The sequence below is a fragment of the Oncorhynchus tshawytscha genome, linkage group LG13 (genome assembly GCF_018296145.1).
Source record: "Oncorhynchus tshawytscha isolate Ot180627B linkage group LG13, Otsh_v2.0, whole genome shotgun sequence".
Lineage (NCBI taxonomy): Eukaryota > Metazoa > Chordata > Actinopteri > Salmoniformes > Salmonidae > Oncorhynchus > Oncorhynchus tshawytscha.
In genome coordinates, this window is record NC_056441.1 from 16,526,368 (window position 1) to 16,552,515 (window position 26,148).

At 43.4% G+C, this 26,148-nt stretch overlaps 1 protein-coding gene across 24 annotated transcripts in view; it reads left to right on the top strand.

Moving 5' to 3' along the window:
- LOC112264383 (nuclear transcription factor Y subunit gamma) overlaps positions 1 to 26,148 on the top strand; it is a 53,980-nt gene that overhangs the window by 8,616 nt on the left and 19,216 nt on the right. For 2 of the 24 annotated variants that reach the window (XM_024440952.2, XM_042295249.1), the window contains exon 1: positions 19,033 to 19,153. The exons of 2 other annotated variants lie outside the window; for them this stretch is intronic. Coding sequence is in view for 13 of the 22 variants with exons in the window: in XM_024440941.2 (XP_024296709.1) it covers positions 24,724 to 24,856 (133 nt within the window). In the remaining 9 variants the exon portion in view is untranslated. Of the gene's footprint in view, positions 1 to 19,032; positions 19,154 to 19,492; positions 19,590 to 19,854; positions 20,076 to 21,006; positions 21,080 to 22,614; positions 22,638 to 24,301; positions 24,857 to 26,148 lie in introns of those variants that run through there. 20 more of the 24 variants (XM_024440955.2, XM_042295250.1, XM_024440954.2 and 17 more) reach the window with 19 other exon arrangements.

A 26,148-nucleotide genomic window follows, 5' to 3' on the forward strand; every position in this document is an offset into this window, starting at 1 on the left:
TAAACATCACTATTGGGTCTTTTTTTCCGATTAAATCGGTCCATATATACCCAAAATATCCATCTATGGAAACTGTGTGATTCAGAAAAAAACAGTTTCAAAACGCTACGTCATTTTTTTAAATTAAAAAAGTTGACGATAAACTTTCACAAAACACTTCGAAAAACTTTTGTAATCCAACTTTAGGTATTAGTAAACGTTAAATCTATCAAATTGATCACGGGGCGATGTGTATTCAATAGCTCCACGTTTTCAAATCATGTTCCGAAATCTCTCTTACAAAACTTCCTGTCGGAGACCGGATGGAAAGTGGTCTCTCTTCCTCGTTTGACCAAGAAACAACGGGAAGGCAATTGACAAGACTGGCGACATCGTGTGGAAGCTGTAGGACTTGCAATCTCGGCCCCATTTAATTTGGTGTCCCTTAAACAATACATGCAAGTGGCGCATTGATATTTTTTCCAGTTTTCAGTGATCAGTTTTTCTTGCGCCTTTCGATGAAACACACGCTCTGTTGTAGTCACAGCCGTGATTTAACCAGTTTTAGAAACGTGAGAGTGTTTTCTATCCACACATACTAATCATATGCATATACTATATTCCTGGCATGAGTAGCAGGACGCTGAAATGTTGCACGATTTTTAACAGAATGTTCGGAAAAGTAGGGGGTAGGCTTAAGAGGTTTTAAGAAATGGCTTTCTTCTTGCCGCTCTTCCATAAAGGCCAGATTTGTGCAATATACGACTGATTGTTGTCCTATGGACAGAGTCTCCCACCTCAGCTGTAGATCTCTGCAGTTCATCCAGAGTGATCATGGGCCTCTTGGCTGCATCTCTGATCAGTCTTCTCCTTGTATGAGCTGAAAGTTTAGAGGGACGGCCAGGTCTTGGTAGATTTGCAGTGGTCTGATACTCCTTCCATTTCAATATTATCGCTTGCACAGTGCTCCTTGGGATGTTTAAAGCTTGGGAAATATTTTTGTATCCAAATCCGGCTTTAAACTTCTTCACAACAGTATCTCGGACCTGCCTGGTGTGTTCCTTGTTCTTCATGATGCTCTCTGCGCTTTTAACGGACCTCTGAGACTATCACAGTGCAGGTGCATTTATACGGAGACTTGATTACACACAGGTGGATTGTATTTATCATCATTAGTCATTTAGGTCAACATTGGATCATTCAGAGATCCTCACTGAACTTCTGGAGAGAGTTTGCTGCACTGAAAGTAAAGGGGCTGAATAATTTTGCACGCCCAATTTTTCAGTTTTTGATTTGTTAAAAAAGTTTGAAATATCCAATAAATGTCATTCCACTTCATGTTTGTGTCCCACTTGTTGATTCTTCACGAAAAAATACAGTTTTATATCTTTATGTTTGAAGCCTGAAATGTGGCAAAAGGTCGCAAAGTTCAAGGGGGCCGAATACTTTCGCAAGGCACTGTACATACATACACTACCGTTCAAAAGTTTGAACACACCTACTCATCCCAGGGTTTTTCTTATTCTACATTGTAGAATAATAGTGAATACATTAAAACTATGAAATAACACATGGCCATGGCCAGGGTCACATGGCCAGGGTCAAATAATCATGTAGTAACCAAAAAAGTGTTAATTAACTCTTAGAGAGTTAATTAATAGGGGGGCCATGGCCAGGGTCCCCCCTATTTTTTCCAATTTCCGCCTGAAGACATACCCAAATCTAACAGCCTGTAGCTCAGGTAGCTCAGGCACAGAACCATGGATGGCCACAACTATTCTTGGTACCATTTGAAAGAAAACACTCTGAAGTTTGTGTAAATGTGAATTGAATGTAGGAGAATATAACACAATAGATCTGGTTTAGATAATACAATGAAAAGAACCATACGTTATTATTATTTTTTGTATCTTTTAAAATGAACAAGATAAAACAAACATTCAGATAGGATGATGGGGACAATTTCAGTGAAAAATATAAGAGGACAACAGTACTTGTGCAAAGTTTCAGAATGATAACTTCCAAAATGAGTGTGCTACATGACATTTATCATGAAATCACCCAGGTGTCCCACACAAGTAGCCCAAATGTACCCAACTGGCCAAATTGGTGACGGTATACATTTTGAAACAAATAACTATATACAAAATACCAAAATGGTATTCTAATACACCCCCCCAAAAAAAAAAAAATTGAGAAAAAAAATATGGGAAAAATATATATACATTTACAAAATAACATGGGTAACTATTTACACACTTTCAATATTTGGAAGACCCTCAGTCCTCTATCAAATCAAATGTACTTATATGGCTCTTCGTACCTCAGCTAATATCTCAAAGTGCTGTACAGAAACCCAGCCTAAAACCCCAAACAGCAAGCAATGCAGGTGTAGAAACACGGTGGCTAGGAAAAACTCCCTAGAAAGGCCAAAACCTAGGAAGAAACCTAGAGAGAAACTATGAGGGGTGGCCAGTCCTCTTCTGGCTGTGCCGGGTGGAGATTATAACAGAACATGGCCAAGATTTTCAAACGTTCATAGATTACCAGCGGGGTCAAATAATAATAATCACAGTAGTTGTAGAGGATGCAACAGGACAGCACCTCAAGAGTAAATATGAACAGTTTAGGGTTCCATAGCCGCAGGCAGAACAGTTGAAACTGGAACAGCAGCAAGGCCAGGTGGACTGGGGATAGCAAGGAGTCATCATGCCAGGTAGTCCTGACGCATGGTCCTAGGGCTCAGGTCCTCTGAGAGAGAGAAAGAGAGAATTAGAGAGAGCATATTTAAATTCACACAGGACACCGGATAAGAGAGAAGTACTCCAGATATAACAAACTGACCCTAGCCCCCCGACACAAACTACTGCAGCATAAATACTGGAGGCTGAGACAGGCGGAGTCAGGAGACACTGTGGCCCCATCCGATGAGACCCCCGGAGAGGGCCAAACAGGCAGGAGATGACCCCGCCCACTTTGCCAAAGCTCTACACAATATTGTGCTGCTGATGCCATGTGCCATAGCAGTCTCTTTCTGCTGTAAAGCAGAGGGTCACCAAGCTTGTGGTGCAGGTGATGGGGGACTTAATTTTGCAAAGAACACAGCGACGCCTCCATGCTGTGCCCTTTTGGCCCTGAGGCACATCCATGCCTGCAGAAATACATTTGGGCAGATGAACACCACTTGTGGCAGGAGCTGGATGAACCAGCTTCAGTGGGGGATGGACACCTTGGCCCTGGGGGCTGCCATTCGGAGTCAGTGTCACTGCGAAAGAAAATGTTCAGTTAGAATAGTTTCACATATGAGCCCTGTATCAACAGGTATAATAAACATTATATATATATATATATATATATATATGAGTACAGGGAACGTAAGGTTGAATATATTATGACAGACCAGCTAGATCTACTGTCTTTATTATATTACAACAGACCAGCTGTATCTACTGTCTCCATTTCACTTTGGCCATTGTTGTGGGCCTGCCCTCCCCTCAACAGCCTCAAATAGGCTATTTCATGTGGGGTGGGGTGGGGCGGCAGACAGACGCATCTCACATTACATGTTTATATATTGCTTCTAAAATAAATAAAAAATCACAAATAATATTTTATATTATTAATTCCAAACAAGGCCATTAGCATGAGAAGAACTGAGAACGATGTCCTCTCCCGTTCAAAAAATATTCCTCCACTTGGGAATCGCTAAATTAATCGTCCTACAACAATCTGTGTGAAAGATTATATGAGGATTATATAGAGATTCAATCAATGTGATGTGGGGGGAGATTCTCCATATAGTCAATAAAAGGTTGCCAAGTTCTGTAAAATGTCTTTAACTTATTCCTCAAGCAGTAAGTGATTTTCTCTAGTGGGAAACAACTTTTAACTTCCGATAGCCACATTGCAACTGGCAGGGAGGAATCCGATTTCCATTTCAAGGCAATACATTTCTTGGCAATCGCTTGCAATATTTCTGTTAGCTTTATAGTATGGCTTTGCCTAAGATTGGTGTCAAGTGGAATGGAGGAATGTTTCTTCATCTGAGCCACATCTAAAACATAGGGAGGAGATATCAGGGTTGAACTTGTGCAGTCTAGATGGGGTGATATAGAGCTGATGGAGGAAATGAAACTGGATCAGTCTGTATCTGGAGTTCAATGTGGAAGTTACACCATCCCTGCATAGGTCACTCCATAGACCCTCATCAAGATCAATACCCAGATCTTTTCCCCATCTAAGTCGGGGTTTATCTAGCTCAGGCAGTGTTAGTCCTGACATAAGAGCATCATAAACACGGGAAATGGTCTTGAACAGTGGTTGGTCTGCGTGGCAAAGTTGTTCAATAGGTGACATCTTAGGTAGGTTCCATTGTCCCTTGAGAGTCACCCTAATAAAGTTTCGTAGTTGTAGGTAGCTAAAGAAGTCCCTGTTAGGCAAGTAGTATTTCTGTTTCAGCTCGTAACAATGTTCCAGAAGACTGATCCCCTTATCAGCCTAGTGGTTAGAGCGTTGGACTAGTAACCGGAAGGTTGCAAGTTCAAATCCCCGAGCTGACAAGGTACAAATCTGTCGTTCTGCCCCCGAACAGGCAGTTAACCCACTGTTCCTAGGCCGTCATTGAAAATAAGAATTTGTTCTTAACTGACTTGCCTAGTTAAATAAAGGTAAAATAAAAGACCATGGTCTAAAGTTACTATTCTGGAAAAACATAGGGATCAATCTATTGTTCCATAACGGGGTTTTAGGGGAAAGGAATCCCCCTCGTCTGAACAGCTCATGCAGTTTGCACCATGCCAGGACAGAATGTATGATTAAAGGGTTGTCTGTGATGGTTTTTATAGATTTTCTACCCATTTGTAAACCACTCTGCCCCAGTGTCATCATTTACCTCTAGCTTTTCAATGTTCAACCATGAGGGAGAGGGACCATTGTCAAACCTCTGAGCCAGAAACCTAGACTGTGCAGCCCATTAGTACATTCTAAAATTGGGTAGGTTTAAGCCCCCTTGACCGTAATCAAGGGTCAGTTTATCCAGACCAACCCTAGGGGTTTTGCCGTGCCAGATAAACCGTCTGGTCAGCTTGTCCAGAGAGGAAAAGAATGCTGCGGGAACAGGGATAGGGAGAGATTGAAACAGATATAGAAATCTGGGCAGGACATTCATTTTAGTTACATTGATTCTACCCCGTAGAGTGAGAGGCAAGTCCATCCATTTACAAAGGTCACCCTCCACCTTTTGCAACAAACTGTCCAGATTGAGTTTATAGAGGTTGTTCAGATTATCATCCACCATTATGCCCAAATATGTGAAGCCCATAGGCGACCATCTAAAATAAAACTTGTGCTTGATGGTATGATGGTCAAATACCGACAACGGTAAGATTTCGCTTTTATCAAAATTGACCTTATATCCAGAGAAAGAACTATAACACTGTAGTAGGATCTGCAAGTGAGAGATTGAGTGTTCTGGGTTTGTTAGAAATAAGATAAGGTCGTCCGCAAAGAGTGATAATTTATGGGTATGCGGGCCCACCTCAAAGCCATGTATGTCAGGGCACGTTCTAGCCAACGGTTCGATGGCGATGGCAAAGAGGTGGGGGCTAATTGGGCAACCTTGTCTGTTCCCCCTATAGAGAGGGAAAGAGGAGGAAGTAATGCCATTGGTAGCAATCCTAGCTTTAGGAGATTTGTAGAGTGATTTTATCAAATTTACAAACACGGTACCTAAACCAAACTTTTCCAAGACACGAAAGAGGTATGGCCATTCAACCCTATCAAAGGCCTTTTCAGCATCGAGGGAGACTGCGACATGAGGTATTTTGTTTTTTGTTAGCAAGGTGAATTATATCAAAGAACCTTCTGAGATTATTGGAGGACAATCTATTAATTATGAAGCCAGTCTGGTCTGGGTTGACCAACAGGGGAAGACATGACTCCAGTCTCTTAGATAGCATCTTGGTGACCAGTTTACAATCTGTGTTAAGGAGAGAGATTGGCCTATAGGAGGCGCACTTTAGCTGGTTTTTCCCTTTCTTGTGGATGACAGAAATCACTGCTTGAGAGAAAGACTCTGGAAAGCAGTTGTCTTCCCTGGCTTTTTTAAGCACCTCCATAAGGTAGGGGACCAACAGCTCCCTAAATTCTTTATAGAACTCTGGAGGGAAGCCATCCTCCCCAGGAGATTTATTAGAAGGTAAGGATTTAATGGCCTCCAACAATTCAGGAACTGAGAAGTGTTCACTCAGGCGCTCGCTGTCTTCCCCTGACAGGCATGGGAGGTTGAGAGAGGAGAGAAAGGAGTCGATCTCTGATAGATCATCGCTTGATTGGGAAGTGTAGAGGTCTTCATAGTATTTCTTAAAAGTATTATTAATTTCAGTAGGGTCGAAAGATATCTCATTAGTAAGAGTTTCTATAGTATTAATTGTCCTCTTACTTTCCTCTGCTTTCAGTTGCCATGCCAATACTTTGAGTTTTCTCTCCAAGCTCGTAATAACACTGTTTTGATTTAGTGATGGCCCTCTCAGCTTGATATGTGTTCAGAATATTTCCGTTTTTTTATTTATCAAAAGCCTGTATAGATCTTTAGTCGGGCCTCTTTGGTAGGTTTTCTCTAGCTCTGAGATTTCAGATTCAAGGGCACTCAGTTCCGCACCGTGTTTTCTCTTCAGCCCTTTAGTATAGGAAATGATCTGTCCCCTCAGATAGGCCTTCAATGTGTCCCAAAGAATGAAACTGTCAGGAGCAGAGGGTTTGTTTGTTAAAGTAAAAATATTTATCTGCTCTTTGATTAATGCACAAAATTCAGGTTGCTTTAGGAGTGTAGAATTTAGTCTCCATCTATATGCTCCATTTACCTTGGTAGGAATGGAGATTGATAATTCCAGAGAAGAATGTTCACTAAGCAATCTGGGGAGGTACTCTATCTAACACTCTATGAAACAGTTGGGTCGATAGTAAAAAGTTATATATGCGTGTGTGTGTCTTGTGTGGGTGTGAATAAAAAGAGTAGTCCCTATCCTGTGGGTGCAACTGTCTCCAGATGTCTAGTAAATTCAGATCTTTCATGAATGACATGGTGAGCTTGCTGGCTTTGGTAAGAAGTGAGGGTTTATCAGGGGACCTATCAAGAACTGTATCTAAACAAAAATTTAAATCTCCTACAACCAATAGCCATCCTGGTGGTGCTTGAGCGACCTGAAGGAAGACATTCTGAATAAACAAATGGTCATCGAAGTTAGGAGCATAAATATTCAATAGGGTCCAAGACTCTGAAAACATATGCCCCTACACCAAAACAAACCTGCCAGAGGGATCAGAGATGGTGTTGTTGATGCAGAAGGGGATGTGTCTACTTATCAAAATTGCAGTTCCTTTTGCTTTGGAGTTAAAGGAGGACGCAAAAACTTGTCCTACCCATTCCCTCTTCAATTTCTTGTGTTCACTGGCTGTAAGATGTGTTTCTTGTAAAAACACAATGTCAGCCTGTAATTTCTTAAGGTATGTATAGACTCTTTTCCTTTTAATCGGGCTGTTAAGACCTTTTACATCGAATGTGACATATTTTAGTGGATTAAGCATAGGTTGGGTTTCAGATTTCCACTCAGTTACATATTTATCATATATAAATAGGTAGGAAATGTTTAAACTTTGGTTTGAACACAGAAGTGACCTATGTGTCTCTTTAGGAAGGAAACAATAAACATAGAAAAAAGGAAAGAATACAAATCCCACCCATCCTTATTGTCAGACTAAAACAACAATCCCAACAATCAAACATGAATACACTTGTAGAGATACGTTGCTGCTCGCTTTCCATCTTGCTCTTACTAGCTAAACCTTGGCGTAAACTAAAACCTGCGAGCTCTCTAAATTGAAAACAGACGTTGTGAATAGACATTTATGGCTGAATATTTACTGCCCACGGTAAGGGCTGCTTGAGTCTCTATTCGGAAGATTATGGGGGGGAAAGCAGTGGGCCTAAGCCCACTTATTTGCTTCGCCCAATGGATATCAACTAAACCAAAATATACTCTCCTGTAAATGTAATAGAACTCACCAGGGGAAAAAACGGTTAGTTGAAAATGTACAAATCAATTATAGCGACCGGATAGCAGGGTAAACTGATCCAAATTCCAAAAAGATATCAGCAGTTCAGTCCGGATAAGAGAAAACAAACAAACTGCATCTTATCCCCCAGAGAGACCTTCCTGGTTCAGACGCTGTTCAGTTCTTTGAGAAAAGTTAACACTTCTCCCGGTGTGTTGAAGAGATGGCTTCGGCCTTTGTACTGAACTTTCATCCGCGCAGGGTGGATGAGGTAGCCGGTGATGTTCTTCTCCTTCAGTGCTTTGGCAGCAGGTCTGAACTGCTTGCGACGTCTGGCGAGATCCGCGCTCATATCTGGGAAAAGGCTGACCCTCTTGCCATCGATGGTGATTTCACCTTTGGCTCTTGTGAGTTGCAGTATCTTCTCTCTGTCTTGGAAACGGAGGAACCTGATCAGGGCGTCCCGTGGGGGCTCATCTGGCCGGGGTTTCGGCGCTGATGTTCTGTGGGCTTGTTCGATTTCCAGCGGCTTGGTGAAGTTGATTATGCCTAGGACACCCGGGATCCATTGAGTGAAGAAACGGACCGGGTCACGGCCCTCGCTGTCCTCTTTCAATCCCACCACACGGATATTACTACGTCTGCTCTGGTTCTCCATCTGATCTATCTCGTTTTTTTGAGGTAGGCATTGTCCTTCTGCAGTTGTATCAGAACCTGGTCATGTTGCTAATGCTCAACTCTGCCTCAGTCGTTCTCAAGGAGATCATTCATGGAGGATTTCAGGTCGTCAATGGAAGAATGGAGTTCAGATAATTTCTTATCCATTTTCATAGAAAGACCTTTGTTACCATCCTGAATTTCCCGGAGGAGAGTAGCCAGCGAGCCTGCCAAGAGCAACAGCCTGGAACTGTCGTCTGAGTTATGAGGGCTAATGCTAATCTTGCTAGCTGTATCGTTATCTTGGGAATCAACAATGTTTTGGTCGTCCTTCTTGCCTCTCGGTCAGAGGTCCATGGCTCTTTGGGAAGGTAAGTACTAGACAATTTATCAGCCAGTGTTAGAATATTGTTTCAATGTTGTTATTTAGGTCATTCGCACTCATATCCCTGGGGTGGCAGGGTAGCCTAGTGGTTAGAGCGTTGAACTAGTAACGCGGAAGGTTGCAAGTTCAAACCCCTGAGCTGACAAGGTACAAAATCTGTCGTTCTGCCCCTGAACAGGCAGTTAACCCACTGTTCCTAGGCCGTCCTAGGCCGTCATTGAAAATAAGAATTTGTTCTTAACTGACTTGCCTAGTTAAATAAAGGTTAAAAAAATAATAATAATAGAATAACTTTGAAGAGCTCCGTTTGTCAACGGAGCAACCTGTACGCTCTCGTTGGCTGGCCCTCGCTTCACTCTCGTCGCCAAACCCACTGGCTCCAGGTCATCTACAAGACCCTGCTAGGTAAAGCCCCGCCTAATCTCAGCTCACTGGTCACCATAGCAGCAGCCACTCGTAGCACGCGCCCCAGCAGGTATATCTCACTGGTCACCCCCAAAGCCAATTCATCCTTTGGCCGCCTTTCCTTCCAGTTCTCTGCTGCCAATGACGGGAACAAACTGCAAAAATCACTGAAGCTGGAGACTCATATCTCCCTCACTAGCTTTAAGCACCAGCTGTCAGAGCAGATCACAGATCACTGCACCTGTACATAGCCCGTCTGTAAATAGCCCATCCAACTACCTCATCCCCATACTGTATTTATTTATTTAAATTGCTCCTTTGCACCCCTGTATCTCTACTTGCACATTCATCTTCTGCACATCTACCATTCCAGTGTTCAACTGCTATGTTGTAATTACTTCACCACCATGGCCTATTTATTGCCTTAACTCCCTTATCTTACCTCATTTGCACTCACTGTATATAGACTTTTTGTTTTCTTTTTTTCTACTGTATTATTGACTGTATGTTTGTTTATTCCATGTGTAACTCTGTGTTGTTGTATGTGTCGAACTGCTATGCTTTATCTTGGCCAGGTCGCAGTTGTAAATGAGAACTTGTTCTCAACTAGCCTACCTGGTTAAATAAAGGTGAAATAAAAACTTTTTTTTTTTTAAATCCACTACTACCACTTATCTACAGTACTAAAGCCTTGTGTATGTATAGTGTGTGTATGCATGTGTCTGTGCCATGTTTGTGTTGCTTCACAGTCCCTGCTGTTCTGTAAGGTGTTATTTAATCAGTTTTTTACATCTAATTTTACTGCTTGCGTCAGTTACTTGATGTGAAATTATGTTCCATGTAGTCATGGCTCTATGTAGTACTGTGTGCCTCCCATAGTCTGTTCTGGACTTGAGGACTGTGAAGAGACCTCTTGTGGCATGTCTTGTGGGGTGTCTGAGCTGTGTGCCTGTAGTTTAGACAGACAGCTCGGTGCATTCAACATGTCAATCTCTCATAGATAAAAGTAGTGATGAAGTCAATCTCTCCTCCACTTTTAGCCAGGAGAGATTGACATGCATATTATTAATATTAGCTCTCTGTGTACATCTAAGGGCCAGCCGTGCTGCCCTGTTCTGAGCCAATTGCCATTTTCAAAGTCCTTTTTTGTGGCACCTGACCAAACGACTGAACAGTAGTCAAGGTGTGACAAAACTAGGGCCTTCAGGACCTGCCTTGTTGATAGTGTTGTTACGAAGGCAGAGCATCGCTTTATTATGGACAGACTTCTCCCAATCTTAGCTACTACTGCATCAATATGTTTTGACCATGACAGTTTACAATCTAGTGTTACTCCAAGCAGTTTAGTCATCTCAACTTGCTCAATTTCCACATGATTTATTACAATGTTTAGTTGGGGTTTAGGGTTTAGTGAGTTTATGCTCCAAATATAATGCTTTTAGTTTTAGAAATATTTAGGGCTAACTTATTCCTTGCCCCACCCACTCAAAAACGAACTGCAGCTCTTTGTTGAGTGTTGCAGTCATTTCAGTCGCTGTAGTAGCTGACGTGTAATGTGTTGAGTCATCCGCATACATAGAAACTCTGGCTTTACTCAAAGTCAGTGGCATGTTGCTAGTAAAAATTGAAAAAAGCAAGAGGCCTAAACATCTACCCTGGGGAATTCCTGATTCTAACTAGATTATATTTGATAGGCTTCCATTAAAGAACACCCTCTGTGTTCTGTTAGACAAGTAACTCTTTAACCACATTATAGCAGGGGGTGTAAAGCCATAACACACAGCAGCAGACTATGATCGATAATGTCAAAAGCTGCACTGAAATCTAAAAAGACAGACCCCACAATAATGTTATCATCAATTTCTCTCAGCCAACCATCAGTCATTTGTGTAAGTGCTGTGCTTGTTGAGTGTCTTTCTCTATAAACATGCTGAAAATCTGTTGTAAATTTTACTGTAAATTAGCATTGTATCCGGCCAAAATTTTTTTTACAGGAGTTTACTAAGGGTTGGTAACAGGCTGATTGGTCGGCTATTTGAGCCAGTAAAGGGGGCTTTACTATTCTTGGGTATTGGAATACCCCAAAGCTTTTTACTATCATTCTTTATATCATTTATCTTTGTTTCATAGTGTATTTTTATTTAGTTACATGCTTTCTTAATTTGCAGTATGTTTGCCAATCAGTTGGACTGCCAGACTTAATTGCCATTCCTTTTCCCTCATCTCTCTCAACCATACAATTTTTCTGTTTAACTGTTTTTACAGTCATTTTCCTAATGAGTGCGTGGTTATTAGGAACTGGAATAAGTATTTTCATAAATGTGTCAACTGCAGCGTCTGGTTGCTCCTCATTTACACACCACAGATCAGCAAATATTCTTTACATCAACAACATATGAATCACTACAAAACTTCTCGTACGACCTCTTATACACTATATTAGGCCCAGCCTTTGGAACGTTGGTTTTCCCAGAGATGGCTATTATATTGTGATCACCACATCCTATGGATTTGGATACTGCTTTAACACAAATATCTGCAGCATTAGTTAAAATGTGATCAATACATGTTGATGATTTAATTCCTGTGCTGTTTGTAACTAACCTGTTTTAAGTCTTTTCCTGAGTGGGCAGCTTGATGATAGCCAGTCCAATATTTAAATCACCCAGAAAATATACTTCTCTGTTGATATCACATACATTATCAAGCATTTCACACACATTATCCAGATACTGACTGTTAGCACTTGGTGGTCTATAGCAGCTACCCACAAGAATAGGCTTTAGGTAAGGTAGATGAACCTGTAAGCATATTACTTCAACAGAATTGAACATTAGATCGTCTCTAAGCTTTACAGGAATGTGGATCTGAGTATAGACCGCAACACTGCCTCCGTAGGAATTTCTGTCTTTTCCATAGATGTTATAACCATGTATTGCTACCACTGTATCATCAAAGGTATTTTCTAAGTGAGTTTCAGAGAGTCAGAATATGAATGCCATCTGTTACAAGCAAGTAACTTCCTGGACCTTGTTTCTTCGGCTACATATGTTAATATGGGCTTTTTTAAAGCACTTTTCTGGGTTGCTTGATTGTTTTTAATGCATTACTGGGAAGCTTATCAGAGGTAGACTTACTCATGTTATTTACATTGGAGATGATAGTGCAGGGTGAGCTGCATAAAGTGGTCAGTGCTAACAGTGTAACTCTGGTTTATAGGCTCATGATTACGGAATACAATAGCTGTAGGATAAACAGATGTTATCGGTGCAATTAGGGGTAAATCAATTAAATTACTTGCATTGTGTTTGCCAATGCCCCTATGATCATGTCCAGTTGAAGTTGGAAGTTAACATACACAGTCATTATAACTTGTTTTTCAACCACTCCACAAATTTCTTACTAACAAACTATAGTTTTGGCAAGTCGGTTAGGACATCTACTTTGTGCATGACACAAGTAATTTTCCAACAATTGTTTACAGACAGATTATTTCACTTATAATTCACTGTATTACAATTCCAGTGGGTCAGAAGTTTACATACACTAACTTGACTGTGCCTTTAAACCGCTTGGAAAATTCCAGAAAATGATGTCATGGCTTTAGAAGCTTCTGATAGGCTAATTGACATCATTTGATTCAATTGGAGGTGTACCTGTGGATGTATTTCAAGGCCTACCTTCAAACTCAGTGCCTCTTTGCTTGACATCATGGGAAAATCAAAAGAAATCAGCCAAAAAATTGTAGACCCCCACAAGTCTAGTTCATTCTTGGGAGCAATTTCCAAATGGCTGAAGGTACCACGTTCATCTGTACAAACAATGGTACGCAAGTATAAACACCATGTGACCACACAGCGGTCATACCGCTCAGGAAGGAGACGCGTTCTGTCTCCTAGAGATGAATGTACTTTGGTGCAAAAAGTTCAAATCAATCCCAGAACAACAGCAAAGGACCTTGTGAAGATGCTGGAGGAAACAGGTACAAAAGTATCTATATCCACAGTAAAACAAGTCCTATATTGACATTACCTGAAAGGCTGCTCAGCAAGGAAGAAGTCACTGCTCCAAAACCGTCATAAAAAAGTCAGACTACGGTTTGCAACTGCACATGGGGACAAAGATCATACTTTTTGGAGAAATGTCCTCTGGTCTGATGAAACAAAAATACAACTGTTTGGCCATAATGACCATCATTATGTTTGGAGGAAAAAGGGGGAGGCTTGCAAGCTGCAGAACACCATCCCAACTGTGAAACACGGTGGTGGCAACATCATGTTGTGGGGGTGTTTTGCTGCAGGAGGGACTGGTGCACTTCACAAAATAGGTGGTGTCATGAGGAAGGAAAATGGTGGATATATTGAAGCAACATCTCAAGACATCAGTCAGGAAGTTAAAGCTTGGTTGCAAATGGGTCTTCCAAATGGACAATATCCCCAGCATACTTCCAAAGTTGTGGCAAAATGGCTTAAGGACAACAGTCAAGGTATTGGAGTGGCCATCACAAAGCCCTAACCTCAATCCTATAGAAAATTTGTGGGCAGAACTGAAAAAGTGTGGGCGAGCAAGGAGGCCTACAAACCTGACTCAGTTACACCAGCTCTGTCAGGAGAAATAGGCCAAAATTCACCCAACTTATTGTGGAAAGCTGAAATAAATCATTCTCTAGTATTATTCTGACATTTCACATTCTTAAAATAAAGTGGTGATCCTAACTGACCTAAGACAGGGAATTTTTACTCTGATTAAATGTCAGGAATTGTGAAACTGAGTTTAAATGTATTTGGCTAAGGTGTATGTAAACTAACGACTTCAACTGTACATTTGATGCAGCATTATGACGACTCATTGTCACAGTGGTAGGGATTAACTGAGCTGGTCTTGGATCATTTACCAGTCATTTTTTCAACTCTATCTTGCAATGCGAGTCCAGGAGCCAAGATTATTTGGGTGGACTCATTCCTGTAGAGTATCTTCTGTTTCCAGAAGGTGTCAAAGTTATCACTAAAAGTGACTCCAGCAGAACTACAGTAGTCTTTTAGCCAGATGTGTAATGCCAGCAGTCTGCTGAATCTTTCACACCCGCGGCCCAACGATGGTACTGGACCTGAAATTATTGGCTGTTTTTGGAGTCTTTTAATACTAAAATCAGTTCTTTAAAATCCTTTTTCAAATGTTCAGAGCTAGCCCTCCTGATGCCGTTTGACCCCACATGGACTACAACAGTGTCAGCTCCTGGCATCTGTGGTAGAACAGTCGGAAGAAGCCTTGTTATTTCCTGTGCTCGTGCTCCTGGGTAGCACAGGGTTTTTGCCTTGGGGACCGAAATGTTTCTCACCATAGAGCTGCCTATGACGACAGCTGGTGATGTTAAATGGCCCGGTCTCTCAAGCAGCTCCTAGGATCTGAACCTGAGGTAGAAGCCACCGGAGAGGGAGACAGAACCGAAGACGGAGGTACCTCCGGATCCGATCTTAATTGGGAAGCCAGCATGGACGAAGGCGCCGGAACCTCTGGATCCAGGGCGGCAAAGGTGTTTCTGGTCTGTGTCAGTTCCGGGCTCAACATCTCCATGGAGACCCCCGTTGCCAGAGGACGCCTTCTTTGACTTCCACGGCGAGTGACGTACCTCTACGGCTGGTTGGTTGGGTTGAGATCAGCTCTATCCTCCAGGGAAGTGGGAGACCGCTTCAGGGATGGAACCCTGCCTATCACCGGCCATTCGGCTGTGGAGAGCTGACACGGCAGAGAAACTTTCACCAGACCAGAGCAGCATCCGGCTACTGGGATGGAAGAAAAAGTAAAAGTCGTGGGCGTGGGTTCCCCAGGCTTTGAAATCTTTCTAATTGAATTGCCTCCACATTTCCATGGTGGGATTTTGCCTATAGGCTACTTTGAAGCAGAGTAAGACATTTCTCATAATATGAAATAAAACAATTAAGTACTGTATGATTTCAAAATGCATACTGCTTCCAGCTCACATTGTACAGTGTTGTGTGACGTGCTGACAGCCTGTTGCCTGCACTTGATAGTGAATGGGATGTGTGCTTCAATTACCAGTTGAGAAATAAAAATAGTAGCTCTTTTTAATCTTACACCAAAATAGTTTTTAACATGATTGCATTTAGAATTGTTGCGCATTGAATGAATGCTTACAAAAGAACGTTTTACTTCAACAGCAACCAGCAGCAGGAGAAATCCCATTCACACGCTGTGTGCGTGTGAGAATTTGAATTCCACTAGATGCAAATAACTTATAGACTGATAAGCATGACGATCCAATGTATTTCCACCAATGAATAAAAATCATAATTTAGCTATTTTTTTCCTACAGGTCATTATGGCCGGCAACAGTTTTAGTTATTGGCTTTTCATTATTATTATAAACCAAAAGCCAGCAATTGCCAGCTAACGGAAACCCTGGGCTACACAGCTAGGTAACGTTAGCTAGCAAGCTAGATACCTGGCTGAGCAAAATCATTTATTTCTCACATCAACGTGCTGACATTATGCTAACACTAGCAAATTCAAGTTACCTTAACAAACCAGGCTTTATTTAAAAATATCATGGAAGTGTTTAGGCCTTTATAAGAGGCAAAAGCTAATTGCACCTAAAAGATTGGTAGTTCCCTTGGGAGTTGCTTCTTGCTTGGACGTGGATGTCGGTGGCTCAGTGCAGTCAAGAAAAACAAAAAATACCACTTGATATTTAAAGCTGTGGCGGCAATTTGAGAATGTAACAGGCTGTTACTACAATTTGAGGTAAAACTAAATAAAATAATTCAAAAAAAGAAGGTAAATGTCTGTACATTTCAGCGGTTTCAAAAACATTTCTCTGCTATTACAATTTTTACTTTGAGTGCTGGCTCAACGAGACAATTCTGTTTACATTGCACTGCTTAGAGGGGGCAACTGTCAGGCTAGTGTTGTGCTCTAACTCCGTAGGTAGCAGTCGAGACGTGTCATTGCAGTAATTTGTGTAGCCAATGGTATCTTTGCGAAAAAGTCTGTGTGAAGACCCACTAGGTCAGGGATCATCAACAAGATTCAGCCACGGATGGTCGGGGGGCAGGAATATAAATACAAATAATTTGTAGACTCGCTAGATGCCCAAATAGATATGTTTGACTAAAACATAATAATTTTAAACCTTTCTTACATTTGTATACAATCACGTGTCTCTCTATTATGCGTGGGAATACTAGGGAACAGAATTCTTAAATTAAAATCACTTAGAGCTGATTTCCTGGTGTTTTTCCAATCTTTAATGTCCAACAATGAAAATTCCACACAACAATTTTTTCTCAGAAAACTTGGGGGGCCAAATAAAAGCACCTGCGGTCCGCCCTGCTCTAGTTCCGCCCTGCTCTAGTTCCACCCTGCTCTAGGTCTTTTAGGTTGCTTTTATTTTTCCACATTTTTATTTTTTACTTCTTTTTTTCTATGCCTTTTTGAAACAGCTGGTATATGAAAGAGATCCCCCCCATCCTGTAACAGCACTCTCCTTTCTGTCCTTCTTTCCTCCTCCCCCTTTCCCTAGATTGTTAATTATTGGAGAAGGTTTGCTCTCTCTCGCTCTTCACCCCCCCACTTCCTGTAGCAACACTCCTCTGTCCTTCCTTCCGCCTCCCCTCCCCCTGGTTTGTTCATTAATGAAGCAAGTTTGTTCTCTCTCTCTCTCTGGCTTGTTTCTCAGTACAGTAAGGGATTTGCAGCGGTAATATGCAGGATAATCCTCAGGTCATTCCACCATCATCTGTGCAGACTGCCAGCTAAAAGCAACTGTTTCAGCAAATTGCTTTGCCCCCCTCACATAAAATCTCTCACTTCAGTGCCAGGATATTTTCTTAATCTGTTGTTAACCAGATTTTTAGCCATACAGTGCTCCTCCAAACACCATATACAGTGCTCCTCCAAACACCATATACAGTGCTCCTCCAAACACCATATACAGTGCTCCTCCAAACACCATATACAGTGCTCCTCCAAACACCATATACAGTGCTCCTCCAAACACCATTCTTGCATCCCAAATGGCACCCTATTACTTTTGATCATCCTAATGTTAAGGTTATTTTGTAGAACAGCATGGCTGACTGTCTGTTTAACTCCTGGCCAGTTAACAGAACAGCATGGCTGACTGTCTGTTTAACTCCTGATCAGATAACAGAACAGCAAGGCTGACTGTCTGTTTAACTCCTGGCCAGATAACAGAACAGCAAGGCTGACTGTCTGTTTAACTCCTGATCAGATAACAGAACAGCATGGCTGACTGTCTGTTTAACTCCTGGCCAGATAACAGAACAGCAAGGCTGACTGTCTGTTTAACTCCTGGCCAGATAACAGAACAGCATGGCTGACTGTCTGTTTAACCCCTGGCCAGATAACAGAACAGCAAGGCTGACTGTCTGTTTAACCCCTGGCCAGATAACAGAACAGCAAGGCTGACTGTCTGTTTAACCCCTGGCCAGATAACAGAACAGCATGGCTGACGGTCTGTTTAACTCCTGGCCAGATAACAGAACAGCAAGGCTGACTGTCTGTTTAACTCCTGGCCAGATAACAGAACAGCAAGGCTGACTGTCTGTTTAACCCCTGGCCAGATAACAGAACAGCATGGCTGACTGTCTGTTTAACTCCTGGCCAGATAACAGAACAGCAAGGCTGACTGTCTGTTTAACTCCTGGCCAGATAACAGAACAGCAAGGCTGACTGTCTGTTTAACTCCTGGCCAGATAACAGAACAGCAAGGCTGACTGTCTGTTTAACTCCTGGCCAGATAACAGAACAGCATGGCTGACTGTCTGTTTAACTCATGGCCAGATAACAGAACAGCAAGGCTGACTGTCTGTTTAACTCCTGGCCAGATAACAGAACAGCAAGGCTGACTGTCTGTTTAACTCCTGGCCAGATAACAGAACAGCAAGGCTGACTGTCTGTTTAACTCCTGGCCAGATAACAGAACAGCATGGCTGACTGTCTGTTTAAACCCTGATCAGATAACAGAACAGCATGGCTGACTGTCTAACTCCTGATCAGATAACAACAGCATTTATATACCCCCAGCCACTACCCCTATAAAATAAAACATGTTTTTATTAGTAGCCTAGAGCTAGGTATTCAGTATTTCATGAATCTATTGCTGAATCTGGATCTTACTATCAGATAGCATGTATGTGTAGCCTCATTAATTCACATGAAGTTCATTGTGTAATAAGTAGTTATTCTAGTACATTTTTGTGAATGAACGGACGCATACCTTTCAATTATGTTTTTGTGTTATTATCACTTAAACAGACGTGAGAGGTAGTAGATAGCCTGGATGTTGAGCTTCTCTCTCTACCTGCTGTGACAGCGAAAGGACAGGCGTGTACTTTATGCCTGTGCACACGTATCAGGCGGAGTGAGTGTCTGCTCAATATGCCGTTTCTCTTTAAATCATGTGGCTTCAACATGCGGCATCCATTCTGACACTCCCCTTGGCCAATCAGGGGTGGCAGGGCTGCTTACATCACTGGCCAGTCCGAGCTGTGGGGAGGCGGGACTCAGGGAGACATTTAGTTTGACATTGTAAATAAGCAGGGAACAGTTGTCAGAGAGAGCAGCCAGTGGTTCCTTTCTTCTCTGTACAGCCATGAGAAACGCAAGATCAACTGGAGGACACAGAATGCAGAGGCAAGCTACCTCCATCACTTCCTCACTCACTCTAACGCACCACTTCCTCACTCACTCTAATGCACTTTTTTTTATAACTTTCTTTCTTTTTTGTCTGGTTCTTCTTTCTCTCTCTTCCTCGTTTCTTTCCTTGACCCCTATCCTTCAGCTCAAGGTAACTTAAAACAGGAAGTTGGCTGGCGGTGAAATGGGTGGTTGGGTGGAGGAAGGGGGAGGAGCGTGGAAAGTGTCAGAGCCTACGAGCATGTGGCTCGGCCAATAGAAAGCAAGGCCTTTGTCCTGTCATTGGGGGATCGTCTGAGAGCGGGGCAGGAGCCCGGTCAGGGGCGGGGTCTGAGTATCATGTTGCAGGCTAGATTGATTACTTTTGAATATTAAAGGGCAAGGAGGCAGGAGGAGATTTTTAACTGGGACGCTGGAGTGCTGCTGTTCTGCCGTATGTTGCTCCTTCACCTCTCTTTTTCTTTTTTGTCCTCCTGTGTGCTGAGGCAGGGGTCAACTGAATGACAAACGAAAGGGTCGCTGTCCTGGAGAGAGAGAGGAAACGAGTGATAGGAAGAGAGGGAGACGCTCAGCTGTGGGGCAAATGGGGACTTGGTCAGAGGAGAAACAGGAGAGAGGGGTGTGTGTTTAGGAGAAGGAGGGTGGTGGGGGGAGCGGTGGAGACTCAGTTGAGGGGGAGGGGTAAAGGGGTGGTGGTGAATGCTCTTCTCTCTGTCGTGCAGGCTATATGCTTTGTAAAGGCGGTGGACGGGCAGACTGCCTTTTGTCTGTTCCTGGTTCTGGGGCCCGAGGAAGTTGAGGGCTACAGAGATTTTGTGTGTCAACCAGCCACCCCTCTCTCGTCTACAATGCAGAGTAGAGTACAGCCTTTCTCTCTCCTGCTCTTCCACAGCCTACTACACAGCATGAAGGGCACAGGGTAAGTGTGACAACTCAGACACACTAGTAACCACAGACCTGGCTGTGTTTTAGACCACAGCAGGACTCTTCCACTACCCATGTGTACTTTTGTCACTTCTCGTCTTTATCTATCTCTCTCTCTGCAGAGATTGGATGCTCTCCCTGTCCTCCTCCTCTTTTGTCGTCCTCTACTTTTCTCCTTGAGAGAAATCTGTGTGTGTGTTTTGGTTGTATATTTCTGCACCGGACAGCAGTCTGTCCGGCCACCCTCATGTCCTTCAACTGTCACTCCAGTACAGGATCGGTGTTGTTGACATCTTTAGTTAGCATTTTGTGAAAGTGGTGCGAATGTGTATATATATTTTTTCACAGTTGATTTGAGTCATGTTAATGTTTTCCTATGAACACTACAATGTAGGCTACTAATATTGAGACAAGTTCTATTGAATAAGGCTGTTTGTTCTGTGGAACAGCCGTAGCTGGCGTTTATTTGAGACCCTGCTACTGCTGTGCTTTGACTTTGGACTTTCAAGCAGAACGTTAGCAGCTGTTAGTCTCTCTCTCTCTGGGCTGTGTTGGTTATTGACTCTGTAGCGCTGTGGTAGAACGGCCCAGCACTGTACTCACAGGGAGACAGACTTCAAAGTCATCCAGGATGGTTGCGGTGCTGTGAATGCGGTTGCTGACCAGGGCCAGCTAGGGCCAGTAGTTAACACTCGCCTGACAGTGATGCAATGGAGAGGGCAAGATGGTTGCTGGGCTGACTGCTGGATGTTTGGGGGACAATCCAAGACCTCGTAGTTGTGGGGTTTTTGATGTGGGATTGTGAGCTCTCTTTAGATGGAATCTTTATAACATCTTTAGCTCTGTCCTCCCTAATTGAACGTTTCTATTGGTGCCTTTCTCTCTGACAAAATGAAGTCCCGTTGGGGAGACGGAGGACAATAACTCCAGAGCTGAAGCCCTGGCTGCCAAATCCCAGCTCCCGTCACTGTTTGCATGAGATTTGAATATCATTTGCAGGTGAGCGGGACTGCATCGTAAGCAAAATGGTTGGGAAAGTAAATGAAAATCCAAACAAACACACAGACGCACTCGACCATACACACATACTTGCAGCAAGCACGCTCTCCAGCTAAAGTGACTACACACAGGTCTTGTGTGCCATATTCCTTTGCCCTTGCAGGCAGCCCAGTTTTGAGTGTGTATGTAATGTTGTGTGTTGTCAACACATGAGCCAAACTGCCAGGTAAAGGTTGCTGGTGGTGTTATGTTATTGAGGCTAATATGCAGGTAGCAGCAGTGGGTGCCAGAGCTGCCTGGGCCTAGTTGTTCGATGAAGGTCACAAGAATGTGAGACTGACTCCCGCAGTCTTTCTGTCAGCAGAGAGAGGGATGAAAGGACAGTGAGGGATGAGGAATAAGGGACTTGCGGACAGAGATGTCTTTCTTTGCGCTCAAAGGAAAGAAGTGATGAAAATGGGGTCGTCCATGCAAGTGCTGCAGTGAAAGTTGAAAAACCTGTTCTCTCTTTCCCCGTCTCGCTCTCTCTATTGCTCGCTCTCACCCCTCCCTCTCTCTTTCCCCCTCCCGCTCTCTCTATTGCTCGCTCTCACCACCCCTCCCCCTCCCTCTCTCTTTCCCCCTCCCGCTCTCTCGCTCCCCCTCCCTCTCTTTCCCCGTCTCGCTCTCTCTATTGCTCGCTCTCACCCCCTCCCCTCTCTCTTTCCCCCTCCCGCCCTCTCACCCCCCCCCTCCCTCTCTCTTTCCCCCTCCTCTCTCTTTCCCCTCTCGCTCCCCCCCCCCTCCCCTCTCCCTCTCTCTTTCCCCCTCCCTCTCTCTTTCCCCCCCTCCCGCTCTCTCATCCCCCCCCCTCTCACTTTCCCCTCCCTCTCTCTTTCCCTCTCTCGCTCCCCCCTCCCTCTCTGGTTTCTCTCTCTCCTCTGTTGAATGACCTTGGGACATCAGAGCGGAGCGAGTTCTTCCTGGAGTTGGTTTGAAGCAGAACCAAGGGCAAAGTTTGCAGGGACAGAGCACAGCACAGGGCCAGTGGGATGGACGACTTTGACATGGGTCAGGGCTGGCTGTCAGACATTATTACAGGCCGCGGCTCTCTTCAAGCATAGCATCCACCGCAAACTGATCACAACGTGCTCATACAGATCTAGCTACGTGTTCTTGGTTAGTCTGTAATTCACTGACTGGCTGAGAACGAGAACCAGGCTCCTATTTTGTTCTTGAGTAGATAATTTACCCGGCACGCTGCAACACTGCCAATTTCTGTTCTCTTATTTGTGTGTGTGTGTGTGTGTGTGTGTGTGGGGGGGGGTTTACCTCTGACCTGAATGAATATAGGTGCATTTTGTTTGATATGCCGCTGCTGCTTTGCCCATAATAGGATTCAACGATGATTGCTTCTTCTGTTTTTTTCTTTCTTTTCAGTTTCTTTTCCGTCAGTAATTTTTTTTTTCAATGCTTTATTTAGAAATGTTCATGTTCACACTTGTTCTTCCCAGTCTTTCCCCCCGCTGATGTCACTGGATGAAGCAGCTTGACTGAGCTTCCCATGTCAATCCATAACGTGAGGAGAAGAAGCATGAAATTGTGTTTTATTTGCCCCCCATAACATTCCCAAAAATGGGACAGTGTTTTTCTGCTAAACAGAATCCTAGAGGGCTTGTATTTAGTGACTTTCCTTGAGTTGACCAAGGCAGTCATCCTTCTAGAATGTGACCTCCGCTATTGACGTTGCATGCAGCTTGTGCAATATGTACCCTTACTGTTTGCACTGTAGGCTTATCATACATCATTTACTGATAGCCTAGCTAGCTTATATAGCCTAGCCATTGCCTTTGGTTGAATAACTGCAGTTTGTGTGCTCTTGCACCTGACATTTTGCAGTAGCTCACCTTAATGATCATTGTAAGGATATAGTTTTATTCCGACAATACAAAAAGGTAACATTCCCATCCTGTCCTGTTGCAGTCCTTTGAGGAAATTCTATCTTCTTCTTTCTTTCTCTCTCTTCTCTTTCTCCCTTTCTTTCTCTCTCCTCTCTTTCTCCCTTTCTTTCTCTCTCCTCTCTTTCTCCCTTTCTTTCTCTCTCCTCTCTTTCTCTGATGGAGGATCTGATTAGTGACCTCTATTACTCTGTATCTGCCCCTCATCACTTAAGTATTTTCACAACAATCAAGGAGGGGAGAATGGAGGTGGCAAGTGGGATTGACACGAGATGTCTCTTTTGAGCACCTGTCAACCTATTACAAATCTGTGAATATTTAATCATTTGGTTACCAAATAATGTATTTCCTGTAGAAGTTCCAGGCTGTTAAACCGTGAACTACACGTTTTGTTTTTGGAATAGATGTTTTAGTTGTTGGCCAAAGGCAAAGTGGTAGGCTACATTCCTCTGTTCCGAAAGGTCATTCCAGTTAGAGGTTGACAAAATAATCCAGGAGTAACATTATGTCAAATCATGTTAGTGTTAAAACAACACAATGCCCAGAGCCAAATAAACCCTCACATGAGCATGTAGTTGACCATTGAATGCATTCTTGTTTTTCTTCAACATTTCAGAGTTATTCAGTGCAGGCTCTCCTGGGGGAGTTTCACAAGTCTGGATTAATGAGTTAGCCAGAACTACTTCTGTCAACATTTTGAACCAGTCAGGAGGAGTCATGGTACCATGACTGCAAAATCTTTATCCTTTAACCTGCTCCATGCTAGCCTTACTGCTCCATGCTAGCCTTACTGCTCCATGCTAGCCTTACTGCTCCATGCTAGCCTTACTGCTCCATGCTAGCCTTACTGCTCCATGCTAGCCTTACTGCTCCATGCTAGCCTTACTGCTCCATGCTAGCCTTACTGCTCCATGCTAGCCTTACTGCTCCATGCTAGCCTTACTTGAAACAATACAGACTACTGCATACCATGGAAGCCTATTATTGATATCCTACTGATGTTATTGGAATACATTAGAAAACACCTTTTAGGATGTTGTCCTCACTCAGGCCAAGGTTTGGCTATAGGCTAGGCTATAGGCTAGGCTATACTTATTGTCCATTAGTCAATAAATCTATTCCCTTTGTGAAGTTCCCCTGTGGTTGCATTACGTTGTTAATGCACTCTAAAGCTTGAGGTTTGAAATGGGACCAACTAGTGTTGTGATGGTCATGGAATTGTGGATGACCATAATTGTCTCATTAAAATCCACCAGCCAGGCCATTAAGGAAGCGATTAACTCAGTGTTCATCATTAGTGTTACTCATTCATTTTCTTTCCGTCAGCGATGCATTTACCTGAGCAGCGAACACCTCCCTATGCAGAAACAGCTACCTGCAGTGCATCACTCCAATCTGAAAAGTCACTCCTTTCTTGCACCTCGGACTCCCCCCTTGCAGAATCTACAAGAACAGGATCAGTACAGGCAAAATGGTAATATCGTCTCTAGTCGAAATCTGAGAGGACTAGATGAAGAGTTTCCACCATTTTCCTTGCCCCTATCCAGTTGTTTCTGATATTCTAGGGCGAGTTCAGTCCCAGAAGGGCCCAGGTATGGAGTGTCATTGTCAGTTTGGACCTGAAGCTGATGACACTGCTGTGAGTGTGTCTGTGGCCGACCTGCCAGGGGAGAGCAGAGCAGAGGGGCTGGGCTTGGCAGGACAACAATGCTGCTGATTCAGCAGATCCGGCTGCTGAACACCATTTTACTTTCTCAGAGGGGAGAGAAAGGGGAGACACGGATGCAGGAGGAGAAGCGGCAGCGGATGGTCAGTGTTGCCGACGAAGCACACTGTGCAGGTCAGGAGAAACTGTACACCGCCATCTACTCTTCTCTGACCACTGAAGGGCAACAGAACTGCAGAGGAGAGGAAAGCATCACAGTGCAGCATAGCACCGCCAGCACAGTGCAGCATAGCACCGCCAGCACAGTGCAGCATAGCACCGCCAGCACAGTGCAGAATAGCACAGTGGAACACAGCACAGTAAAAAACAGGGTAATGGCAGTGCAGAAGAACACATATCAAAGATCAGCACATTACAGAACAGCACATTACATCAAGTCACAGTGCTATGTGGACATAGGGTCCAAGTAGAGAGACACACCAGTGCAGCCAAGTGTAACCAGTCAACATCACCAGCAGTGTAGTGGAGAGAGAACACCGTTTACATACCTTTTTTAATTTGCGTGAGCACCTATCGTAGAAAAAATCTATTAAAATGACTCATTGTGAACAGTGACTGGTTACACTTGGCTGCACGGGTGTGTCTCTCCACTTGGACCCTATGTCCACATAGCACTGTTTTGTTCTTTACCTTTACATCACACGGAACACCACAGCCTGACGCTCCAAATGAACATGTGTTGGTCACTGCCTCTTCAAGGACATCAGTCCCCATTTGGAGAGGCTCACTCGTAGATATTGGATCAGGTTTCTGCTAGGCTAAGACTGCAGAAGGAGACTGGTTTATTGCCTACAGTGCTTATATGCATAGAGTGTCTATTGACGTGAGAACTGGTCTGTGGCGGGCGTCGTGTGTATATTGAAGGTCGTAGGGTCACACAGTGAGATTAATAATTGTATCACATGCTCTCCCCGAGAGAAAAAAAGCCCCGCTCCGGAGCTATTTAGTTCAGTCAGCTGAGGTTTGGTGTGTGTGCGTGTGTAAGTGGAGACAGCTGTGGCGGTTAGGTCCTACTTGTTTATTTATTCATTCATTCATTTATCGCTCATTAATTGAAGTGTTTGCTCTTTTAATTCCCGTTCCCGCTCTCCATTTCCTCCCTGGGCCACCACAGAAATCCCACTGTTGCCGTGGTAATTAGCCAGATAGTCCCCTGTCATGGTGTTAAGTGAATCGTCTAATTATCATTTCTTATCTGGCTACCATTTGGAGAGAATACACATACACATTTTTTATTTATTTAAATGTAACCTTTATTTAACTAGGCAAGTCGGCTAAGAACAAATTCTTATTTACAATGATGGCCTACCGGGGGACAGTGGGTTAACTGCCTTGTTCAGTTGGCAGAACAACGGATTTTATCCTTGTCAGCTCGGGGATTCGATCTAGCAACCTTTTGGTTTCTT